A 12750-nucleotide genomic window follows, 5' to 3' on the forward strand; every position below is an offset into this window, starting at 1 on the left:
GTGGTGCTGAGGATGGAACCCGGGCCACACGCATGCCAGGCGAGTGCGCTACCGCTTGAGCCACATCCCCAGCCCTGTATAGTTATTTTCTATCCTACTTCTCTATCTCATAGTGTGTGTACTAAGGTTTTATTTTATGCTTTCATAAAATACAAATACACATGAAAGTATGCTTTTTTTACATTTTATATATTTGTGTCTCTATTTCTTGCTTGGCTTAGCCAAAGGTTTCTCAATTTGCTAAATTTTCTCAAAGATTGAACTTAGGTTCCCTTCATTGATATTTTAGTTACATCTCATTTCTTGGTTTCCAGTCTCTTTTGGTTTACTATGTCACTGTGTTACCAACCACCAGGGTTTTACTGATTGAGGGTGGGCCACACAGGAGTCAGGCAAGGATTTTTTTGTACTGCTTAGATTTGAAATCTACATGTTCTTACATGTGAGGCAGTTGACAATCACTGATCTATAACCAGTGTTCTCAACCTTATCTGAACACAGGATGTCTGTGAAATGTTTGAAAAACACATCCTCCAGGATTGCAATTTAGTGACAATTCAGTTGACCTGCACTGCAGCCTGAGAATCCATGTTTTGAAAGAAAAAAAAAGTGTGACATTTGCTTCAGATTATCAACAAGATTCAGAAACCACTAAATTTGAGCACCTCTAGGTGATTCCTAAATGAAAAGTTAAAGATGTTTAGGAGGTTTGGGAAAAGAAGAAGGTAGCCACCAATGCAGGAAGAGGAGATAGTATTAGTAAAAAGCAAGAAGTACAAGAAAGGAAGGTCATCTCCTAAAACAGAAAAGCAGTTCATCTTGTTAAAACAGAGAACATAGGAGGAAGTGGAAGAACCAGGCTGCAAAAGACAGGCCAGAGCATAAAGCATAAAGCCATGTTAAGATTGGACTTTATTCCAAGAGTCATGAGAAGACATTAAAGGGGATTAAGGCAGAGGCAGACATGAGTGGAGTTTTGCTTTAGAACAATTGACGTAGCTACAACTTTAAAAAAGCAGAGATAGAAGGACTGTCCTCATAAAGCCTGAAGAACATCTTCACCCTTGAGGAAACTATAGTCAGGGAGATAAATTATCCTGGAGATAAGTCAATCATGATAAACTGTGGTAGGAAAGATTGTTATACATGGGTAAAAATATATTAAGACAGAACTATTGGAGAGACAGTAGAATGAATTGGACATTACTTCTGTGTGTTCATATATAAATACACCACCAGTGTAACTCCACATCATATACAACCACAAGAATGGGAAGTTATACTCCATGTATGTATAATATGTCAAAATATATTCCACTGTCATGTATAACTAAAAGGAGTGAGTGAATGAATGAATGAATAAATGGATTGAATAGAACTAACAGAAATGAGCTATTAAAGGTACGGTATATGTGAAAAGAAGAACCAGCATTAATTTTTTTATTTGTTCCAATTAGTTATATATGACAGAATGCATTTTGACACATCATACATAAATGGGAGTATGACTTCTCTTTCTTCTGGTTGTACATGATGTAGATTTACATCAGTCGTGTTATCATATATGCACATAGCGAAATGTCTGATTCATTCTACTATCCTTCCTCCACCTATCCTCCTCCTCTCCATTTACCTCCCTCTATTTAATCCAAAGTACTTATATTCTTGCTTACCTGCTCCACTTATTGTGAATTAGGACCTGCATATCAGACAGAACATTTGGCCTTGGGTCTTTGGGATTGGCTTATTTCGCTTAATACAATATTCTCCAGCTCCGTCCATTTACTGGCAAATGTCATGATTTTATTCCTTTTTAAGGCTAAGTAATATTCCATTGGGTATATGTACTGAATTTTCTTTATCTATTCATCTGTTGAAGGGCACCTAGGTTGGTTCCATAGTTTAGCTACTGTGAATTTAATTGCTATAAATATTGATGTGGCTGCATCACTGTCGTGTGCTGATTTTAAGTGCTTTGGATATAAACTGAGGAGTGGGAAAACTGGGGTTAATGGTAATCCATTCCATGTTTTCTATGAATTTCCATACTGCTTTCCAAAGTGGTTGCACCAACTTGCAGTCCTACCAACTATATATGAGTATAGCTTTTTCACCACATCCTCGCAAATATTTATTGTTGTTTGTATTCTTGATAATTGCCATTGTGACTGGAGTGGGATGGAATCTCAATGTAGTTTTAATTTGCATTTCCTTAATTTCTAGAGATACTGAACATTTTTTTCATATATTTGCTAATCGACTGTTCTTCTATGAAGTGTCTGTTCAGATCCTTAGCCCATTTATAATTGTGTACTTTGTTTTTGGTGTTATTTTTTGAGTTCTTCGTATATCTTGGAGACTAATGCTCTGAGGTGTATGTGGTAAAGATTTTCTCCCAGCAAGAATTTTTACTCGTATGTATTGTTTTAGCTACATATCTAAGACTGAATATGTTTATTTATAATTACTCAGGCATTCTTTAGAATATTTAGGTAAAAATGTAAATGCTTTAATTTTATGAAAAATTATCAGAACATTTAAATAATATGGATGATAATAGGTGAACTCAAATTTGTTAAAAGTAAACATTACTGGGAACAGATTCATTGAATAGTATGTTATGTTTGTTGTCATTTCAGCTTTGGTCTGCTATAAATGTGCCCATCAGTTTATATCACTGCAACATCTCCAAGGAATCATGTCCTGAAATACCAATGAGCCTGATAAAATCACCAACAGAAACTGAACTCAAAATAAAGGAAATCCTACAGAAAATACACCAGCTGATCCCACCCAGACCCTTCACCCATGTGAACAGCACCACCAGTGGCACCCAGAGCACAGTCACCATCCTTAACCCTAGGGACACATACTGCAGGGGGGACCAGCTGGATATTCTGCTAGAGGCCAGGGACCACCTGGGACGCAGGAAGGAATATGGAGGGGACTTCCTCAGGGCCAGGATGTCCTCCCCAGCTTTAAAGGCAGGCGCCTCAGGAAAGGTGACAGACTTCAACAATGGCACCTACCTTATCAGCTTCACTCTGTTCTGGGAGGGCCAAGTCTCCCTGTCTCTCCTGCTCATCCACCCCAGTGAAGGGGTGTCCGCTCTCTGGAGGGCAAGGAACCAAGGCTATGATAAAATTATTTTCAAAGGTAAATTTGTTAATGGCACCTCCCAAGTCATTACTGAATGTGGCCTGACCCTAAACTCTAGCTCTGAACTGTGCACCTACCTGTATGGGAGAGACCAGGAAGCCTTCTACTGCATGAAGCCTCAACACATGCCCTGTGAGGCCCTGACCCATGTGTGCACCATGAACCGAAGAATTTCTTACCTTTCAGTCAAGGAAAAAAGCCTTTTCCATAAGTAAGTACACTTTTCAATACAATGAGAGGTTCCCCGGGGAAGAGCTACATCACCCATTTCAATACTGACTTATCCTCTCAGAGACCTCCTCTGTTGGAGGTTCTGATCAGATATTTGGTATCTTCAGAGGGCTCAAAGTTCACAAGTGCACATAATACCTTTCATTTTCCTTAACTTATTCAATAAAAGGGAGCAGCATAATATGGAACTCCATAACATATATGCCTTCTTGTAAGAACCAGGATTATTATATTCAGCAATATATTTTAATAGATTTAATGAATAAATTTTCACCTTCAGTAGAAAACCTTTCTGCAGAATAGATAGATGTTCCATTGAAAAAGATTCCTTCATGAATATATGATAACATCATGCTCCTTCACCTCCCATATCATATTCCACAGATTCTGCCATTTAAGTGTCTTTTGCATTCATCCATTTCTCCTTATGTCCAGTGCAGCTATTCAAGTTGAGACCACCATCATTATCTCAGCTACTTGACTATAATGGCTTCCAGCTTGGTCTCCCTCACATCATCAATCATACCCTCCTTGCACCCACTCAACACTGCACCCTGAACAATCTTTCTAAAAAGCCAACTCTTATAAGTCATCTCCAGTTGATCTCATGATCAGAGACGCCTCAGTGTACATTGCTTAGAAGAGAGGAGTCCTTCTACCTCTCTATGTTGTGACCTATCCATTCCTGGAAGCCCTGGTTGAATATCCCCCTCTAACCTGTTACACAACTCTCCCCTATCAATCTTGGCTGTAGTCACACCATGCCTTTCTCCCCCTCTCACAAACAGATGCTCACTTCCTCACCTCCTTGTTCTCCACTGAGATGAAAAATACTTCATTCCTTAGAATGAACCATCAGAGTTTCTTCATGCACCACTTTGAGGATTTCTTTGCAAAATGAAACTGTTATCACAAATCTCAGAACTGTGAGCCAACCCCGAGACACATATCACTCACAGAGTTCCTTGTTCATTTGCTAACATTCTGTAAGACTCTGTCTACTTCTTTTCACTTTCCATTATGCCAAAATGTATCCCCTTACCTGTATGACATTGAAATACTAGAGTAGAGCAATCTCTTTCTTAACAGTTTTCAAAGTCAAGCTTTCAAAAAATGTGCTTAGAAAATGTAAGAGTAAGCAACAAACATGGAAAAACTAACACATTTCAGAATCCCAGTCAGTTATTTGAGTTTGGGCTACTGATCATTTGTCCATGACTCACTTCTGCAAAAGTAAAAATATAGTTGAATGTCTCTTCCTTCCATTTTCTCAATGGTGCAACTCATCAAATGTCTTCCTCTCCACTAACTATTCTTATGCTTAAATCTCAGTTAAGATGAAGACACCTTTCCCTTTATGGGATTGGACCTGAAAGACATTCATAACAGAGAATAGCATACCTCTTAAATCTGTCAATCTGGCACCTGAGCCCCCATTATCCTCTTAAACCTTCTTAACTTTCTTACCTGCCTCCATTTACACACACACACGCACACACACACACACACACACACACACACTTGAAACAAAATGAATCCAAGAGAAGGTAAAGGTAATAAGGGGTATCAAAGCAGGAAGAGATAGGTAGTCTTTCAATAACTGGAGAAAAGACATGCTGTATACACCCATTCATGTTTCAGACTGAACACTGCTTTTTGCCATTCTGACATTTGTCAGCCATTCTGACAGACATTAAGGACTCAGCAGTGGATACAGACAAATGCATAAATCTTAAAATATTCAGAAATAAAGTATGTAGAAAAGATTGAAGACGAACATTACAGGAAACATGGCTAAGGAGGGAAGCAGGGGATCTGTGACAAGAGGTCTATGTGCAATGATAAGGATTCCAGGAGATAATCAAGGGCTTTAAACAGTAATGCAGTTACATTTGCAATTGGAAAGGGTGTTTTGGCAGTTGTGTTGAAGAACTTAAGGGGGATAAAACTGACACAAGCTGGCCAATTAGAAGCTCACAGAAAAATAGTATATTAACTAGAATATGTAAAGGTGAAACAGATAGAAACCTCACAGACTTGAATATTCTAGGATACACTGTTTGCATGCAGCAGATGAGTAGAGTTGTCCTGGACTTCAGATACTCTTAGTAGAGTTGAAAGGCTTCTATGGGCTGGGAATATGGCTCCTTGGAAGGGGGATTGCCCAGTTTACATGAGGCCCTGGGTTAAATCCCCAGCATAAAAAAAGAAAGTCTTCCAAAATCCTAATTCATTTGCAATACTCAATATGTCTAAACTTTAAAACAAAAATAATAGTTTTCAGTTACAGAAAATTAAAAATTATCCTTCACTTATAGGCAGGTGATTCATATTGTCTATGGCAAGTGGACATAAAACAGGCTAATTTATTGGGTTTTTGTTTTGTTTTGTTTTTTAAGATCCAAAGTGGGAGTTGAAATGATGAAAGACCTTAAACATATTGATGTCTCCCATTGTAACAGTAAGTCTATTCTGTGGTGGGTGCTGTCTGGCATGTCTCTTATGCAGGGGAAAATTAATCAGTATTAACTCTATTAATTATAGTTTTCTGGAGCAATATCCCTAGCAGGTCTGGGTGATCTCAATCATACCAGACTTTATAGGGAGAAATCAATTTAAGAAAATTATTTCAAATTCTGTTTATAATAGATTTCATCTTGGTTTATCCTAAAGAAGAAAATAAAGTATCCTACATTCATCTGCCAGAGTCTGAGGTGCTATGCAAATGTCTTTGATGGATACCCATGGCTTCAGAGTAGGAATATTGTACTTTTGATTTCCTAAACTATGCTAGCATAACCTCCGATCTTTACTTGATGCATTTAACAATTTTATATGGACTTTCCAACTTTTTAAATGTTTTAATGAAAAATACAAATCAATGATACATGTGAAAGAAAAATATTTATAGTACCTTAGCTTTAAAATAACTGTATAATACCTGAGTTTACCAATAACACTGGTAACCTTGGTTATTCAAGTTTTCTTGTAATATTTATTCTTCTATTCAACAAATGTTTATTGAGGGTCTAACAGATATGAGGAATTATGGAAACTGTATAAATTAAATGCTCAGTAAGCTTGTGATCTAAAAAACATTTAATCTACCAACTGCATGATGACAGCAAAATGCCAAAGGACTTAAATTTAAGTTAACATTTGAGCCCTGAAGGGTTATCAGAGAAATATGTAGTCAGAGAAACCACATAAATGTCATGGGTAGAGTTGCCAGATTTAAGTAAAAATAATGCAGGGAATCAGCTAAATTTAAGTAATTTCTAATTGCCTATGCATACATACATTGAGATAAAGGAAAACTATTGCATGGCATACACTCTAACAGTATTCCTTACCAGAAACAGTTCTAATTTAGCATTCTTCCTGACATTTTTTAAATCTGAAAAATCTTTTAATCTGATAACTCTATTGATGAGCCAAATTATCGTGGACCTTATTCAACAGTCCAGTAGGATAAGCATATAATGGAATGTAGCAAAGGATGGAGCTAGAAAAAGAGAAATATATTAAATCATGGAGGTTCTCAAGTGCTCTGCTGAGCATTTTAGTGTTTATTTAAAAGGCTAAAGAAATCCACAGAGGGGCTGGGGATGTGGCTCAAGCGGTAGCGCGCTCGTCTGGCATGCGAGCGGCCCGGGTTCGATCCTCAGCACCAAATACCAACAAAGATGTTGTTTCCGCCGATAACTAAAAAAGTAATAAATATTAAAATTCTCTCTATCTCCCTCTCTCACTCTCTCTTTAAAAAAAAAGAAAGAAAAGAAATCCACAGAGACCAACTATGGAGGGCAGTGATATGTTCCTTCTTGTGTTTTAAAAAGCAAATTTACATCTGAAAAAACAATTATTACCTATAGAAAAGTAATTTAAAATGTTACTAAGGAATTTAAATAAAATTTATACGTAGAAGAAAACATACTCTCTCTGGATTGGATGACTTCATATTGGAAAGATGTCAGTTTCCTCTGCATTAGTTTCTTATTGTTGCTATAACAAAGTGTCTTTCAATAAGAACATATTATCTTAGCGTTATTCTTCCAAAGCCCAACATCAGTCTCACTGAGCTACAGTCAAGATAGAGTAGACCTGTGTTCCATTTTGAAAATTCTAGGAAAGAATCTGTTGTACCTTTTCATCTTCTAAAGGCTGCCCTCTTTCCTTGTAGCCAATCCTTTACCTCCAGAGCCATACCACCATCTTTCTGGTTCGCCTTCTGCCTCCCTCTTCCACTATGGAAGACTAATGATGTTAGACTGGAATCCCTCCCCCAGATAATCCAGGATTATTTTTCCAGTCACATCCGGAAAATCTCTTTTGGGTGCCATTGTCACCCTACCACAATTTCTAAGCCAATGAAAAAGATGATGCAATTCTAAATTATTAACCACATGTTTAAATTATCAAGCCTATTCTATAACTCAATTAGAATGTAATAGTAATCATAAGAAAATGAATACACTGATGCATAAATATTATATAAGGTATGCTTTTCAATAATATGCTTAAATACAATCTTCTCACATATTCCAGTAACTACTGGAATGGGGAATATTTAGTAACTGCTAATTTCAAGTTTCTAGAGTTATAGTATTCGACCATCTAGGCTACAATGCTAGCAAGCCTCCTAGAAGCCCAATCATGTCACACTGACATTCCAACCAAATCACAGGATTATAAAAACTCCTGTAAACAAGCTGATTAGCCAAGATTTAAGTGGTTATCCAGGTACATTTTCCTATTGAGTCAACACACCACTTTGCCATTAAGTCCACAGGTTACAAATGCTTATTGTCCCTGGTTTCTCTGGGGGATTGGCTTCAGAATCCAACTTCGACAAATCTACAGTCCACAGATGCTCAAATTCATTATTATTTATTCTTTTATTTTTTAAGTGGACAGAAATTTATTTTCCACAGTTCTTGAGGTTGGGAAGTGAAAGATTTCGGGTCTTTTATATAAAATGACATGGTATTTGTATATAACCTACCCATATACTCCCATATACTTTACATTATCTCTAGATAATTTACAATACTTCATAAAATGTAAATGCTATGTAAATAGTTATTATGTTGTATTGTTTAGGGAAGAATCATCAAAAAAGTCTTTACATATTCAATACAGAAAAAAAATATTTTCTGAGTATTTTCCATTCATGGTTGGTTGAATGTATAGATACATGACCCATAAATAAAGAGGGCCAACTGTACTGTACATGTAATGAAGTACTATTCTGTGGACACAGGCAACCAGAGACTTCAAGGCCTGTGAGGGACTAAATAAGGAAGGAAAAGAATAGGCTGCTGGTAATCCCCTGATATTCATTCCCTATCATTAGTAAAATAAACCATTATTTTAGCTAGACCTGTGGTAACTTTCCATGTGGCTACTTACAGACATGACTCACATTTTCAAGGAGTATGGATAGAAGTGATCTGGTAAACTTCTAGAGAGTACCTTTAAAAGAACAATGTTACCACCTCTTCCATTTGTCTCCTTGCTACTACCTGAACTGCAGACAAAATCTGAGAAAGAGCAAGCCATGTTAGACTGATAAATTGAAGCCTTTAGTTAGCAATGGGTAGAACAACGAGACAAAAGAGACTAGTGTTCCTCACATCATATAACATCATATTAACCTTGACCCAGTCACTCTGGAACTGTTTATGAGGAACAAATACATTTCCAATTTTAAGACATTATTTTGGTCATTCTTTTTTTTTTTTTTTTGGCCATTCTTACAGCATTCAATCTTATTTCCTATCTAATCTAGTAAGTGGTATTGGTACAGAAATGCTAATGTAACAAAACCTACAATATAACTACTGGATGTATAGGTCCGTGGTAGAGTGCTTACTTGGCATGCATGAGGCTCTGGAAAAGAAAGGAAAGAAGGAAGGAGGGAGGGAGAAAAAATGAAACCTAAAATATGAGACACTGGCTGGGCAGTGGGGAAACAGCATAGAGAATGGCAAGAAAACATGTCAGACACCTGATGACCTTTGTTATGCCATAGCAAAGAGTTGTTGCTCTGCCACATGGGATACCTGGGAGGGCAGACCATGGTAGATCCTGTGGTTCCAATGTAACAGGCTACAATATTGGTTTGTGTTGGATGCTGCATGTTACTTTTAGTAAAGTATATTGAAAAAAACATTAAGTCAAACTAGGTGTTTTAAATTGCTTGAAGTTTTTATAATGTGCACATATTTTAAGCTATTTTTAAACATAGAAAAATTAAGATTATTCATTTATTCATGAAACAAAGGTAATTGGTTGGATAATAAGGACACCAACTGGCAGTTCAGTAACAGCATTCAATTAGAGAACAGGCTTAAGTTACTATAGAATCAAGGGACAGTAAAGACAGGAAACCACATCAAGACTTAGCTCATGACCACAGGTGGGTGAAAATGAATAGGGAGGAGTCAGAATAATTCAAAATCTCAAAATGAGTAGTCATGCCTAAAACAAAGCCAGTGATCAAAAAATACCTCTAGTAAGACACATAAGATAAGAGAGTATAGGGAGAGGGAAAGAGATCAGGAAAGGGAAGGACCAAGAGAGGAGGCTGGGTGTATGACACATGCCACTAACACCACTCACCACAGGATCTCTGTTACTAGAGCAAGAAAAGAGCTCAGAGAAATGCCAAATTGGAATGAAGATTCCAGTCCCTGGTGGATACACATTACAAGAAAAGTGGATAACAACATTTTGTGACCAGATTCAACTAGATAAAAATAACATCAATGGCTGCTTGAAAGGAAAACTCATTTACCTCCTGGGAGACTCAACGTTGCGTCAGTGGATCTCCTACTTACCCAGAGTCGCAAAAAGTATGAAATTATTTTATATTCTTTTGGAAGTTCAGGTTTTCTATCTTTTCTCTCACTTGGGCTATTTGGTTTTTGACTTCATAAGGCATTCTGTATTTCAGACATTTAATTTGGAGTATATTTTTTCATACTCTCACAAGACAGGTTGTTTCCCTTTTAAATTCCAATAAAAACTTTACAATTTGATTGAATTTTCACATATGTGAACTGGTAGTCTTCTGCCAAGGAGGGAATAAACAAAATATTTTGCTCCCAACACAAATATTCTAGATAGGTACTATACATGATAGAATGTTCTTTTAAAAATATATTAATAATTTCCTTCAAGTTAAAGATCTGTTTATTTTTTTTATCAGCCCTGAAACTTTTTGATCTCCATGGAACTGGACTTTTTAAGAAACATTTGCTTCTGGATGCTGAAAGACATACTCAGATACAATGGAAAAAACATATCTATCCTTTTATCACTTCTCAGCTCCACTCTGTGAGAGATGCGGGTTATATCCCTCAGGAAATTGACCAGATTTCAGGTGACAAAAACACAGCCATTGTCATTACACTTGGCCAACACTTCAGACCTTTCCCTATTGACCTTTTCATTCGCAGGGCCATTAGTATTCGAAAAGCTATTGAACGACTATTCCTAAGAAGCCCAGACACTAAAGTGATCATTAAGACAGAAAATATCAGGGAGATGCACTTAGAAACAGAAAGGTTTGGAGACTTCCATGGTTACATTCAGTATCTTACCCTGAATGACATTTTCAAAGATCTCAATGTGGGTGTCATTGATGCTTGGGACATGACCATTGCATACGCCTCCAATAATCTCCACCCACCTGATGTTGTGATTGGAAGTCAGATTAACATGTTCTTAAGCTACATTTGCTAAAGCATAAATATACAAATTCACTAGGAACCAACTTCCACAAATAATGCCATGTGTATTGTCAACTAAGTTTTATTCATTTTAGGGACTAAGAAACTCAAATTTTAAAAAATCATTTGGGCACGAAAGATACTTAAGGACAATGACAAGGGAGATGGGATGCTAAGCCAAGAAAATCAGACATAAATAATGATTATGACAGGCCTTGAGATTTTCTGCATGTAATAATAAATATTTTTACACTTTAGGCAAGTTTGGGTCATGATTTTTGTTACTCCTGGCTGAACTAACCAAAAGGATTTTTAAAAAGTAAACATATGCTTGTCATACATTCTAAAATAGTCACCTAAATTTTTCTATATAGATTGTAAATATTTTGGAATCTGCAGGCTATCCTGCCTCTGTCACAACTGCTCTACTACACACTACAATGCAAAAGCAGCCACAGACAACATGTAAACAAATGAGTGTGTTATGTTTCAATAAAACTTTATTAGTGAACAGTGAATATTGGATTTTATGTAATTTATACACATCAAGAAATATTATTTTTCTTTTGGTTTTCCCCAATTTAAAAAAAAACAGAAAAATCATTCTTAGATCACAGGCTCCAAAAAAATGTAATGGATATATTTGGCCTCTACACCATACTTTGTTGAATTTAAAACGAAAACTTTGGAAGAAGTGAACAAAAATTCCTCAGATATTGAGGGAAAACTAATAACCAGAAAGAGAAAATAATTCCCATAATTCAAGAAAATTAATCTACCAGAAATCACCAGCAACATCACTTCCTGAGTGAAACACAAGAAACATTTCTTACTAAGGCAGATACAGACATGAGTGTCTCTCACTGGCTCTATCTACCCATCAATTGTAGTACATGTCATAAAGGAACAGAGTAACTACTCCTAGTTATTTGACAAATTGCTGAGGATAAAACAAAGAGCATAAATAGAAGAATTTAAAAGGTGGCCTGATCTTGAGATACTCCAGCCACCTCCATAGCCGATCCCCTCACGTGTTAGTCTCTACTTTGGGACAACGGAAAGGGCCTGGAGGCAGCAGCCTGCCTTAGCACTGCATGCCACAGTTCTGCATATCTAAACAAGTTGCCCAACACCACTGCATGGCCTACCCTCTCAGCCCCATCTCTGAAAGTGGTCACCTCCATCTTGGGAGACCTCTACCACCATCTTGGTTTACCTCTACTACCACCACACCATCTTTATATGGGGCAGCTTCTATCTTAGGATGCAGGCTAGGGCCTGGAAGCCTAACATCAAGGTACCTACAGGTTTGGCGCAGCCACTGCTACCAAATAGGGATATGCCTATTTCCATGTAAAGACAATATCCAGGACCTGGAAGACCATCATGAAGGTCCCTTTCAGGCTTGGTTACAGCAGAGGTATCCGTTCCAGTCTACTTCTCTTGATTCCTCTTTCATTCTTCCTGTGATCTAACTAATACCTCTATATTCTCACCTCCCACTTCATAAACCCCATATCCTTTACCCCATCCCAACCCCAGGCTCTTTGTCCATCATTAGAAACTGTAGACCCTTATGCAAACTTACTATTTATACTGTAGATATTAATCAAATGCAACATTT

At 37.1% G+C, this 12750-nt stretch overlaps 2 protein-coding genes across 2 annotated transcripts in view; both read left to right on the forward strand.

The window, feature by feature from the left end:
- Positions 1-12750, forward strand: part of LOC308642258 (NXPE family member 4-like) — a gene marked incomplete at both ends in the record, with an annotated part of 362659 nt that overhangs the window by 305066 nt on the left and 44843 nt on the right. The window lies entirely within an intron of this gene.
- Positions 2733-11139, forward strand: LOC308642617 (NXPE family member 1-like; the record flags this gene model as incomplete). The annotated part of the gene is made up of 4 exons (XM_081281745.1): positions 2733-3370; positions 5790-5851; positions 10035-10247; positions 10604-11139. Exons 1-4 carry the CDS (start codon positions 2964-2966, stop codon positions 11137-11139), a joined length of 1218 nt encoding a protein of 405 aa, XP_081137871.1. The 5' UTR covers positions 2733-2963.

Source organism: Spermophilus citellus (genome assembly GCF_964194105.1).
Source record: "Spermophilus citellus genome assembly, chromosome: 2".
Lineage (NCBI taxonomy): Eukaryota > Metazoa > Chordata > Mammalia > Rodentia > Sciuridae > Spermophilus > Spermophilus citellus.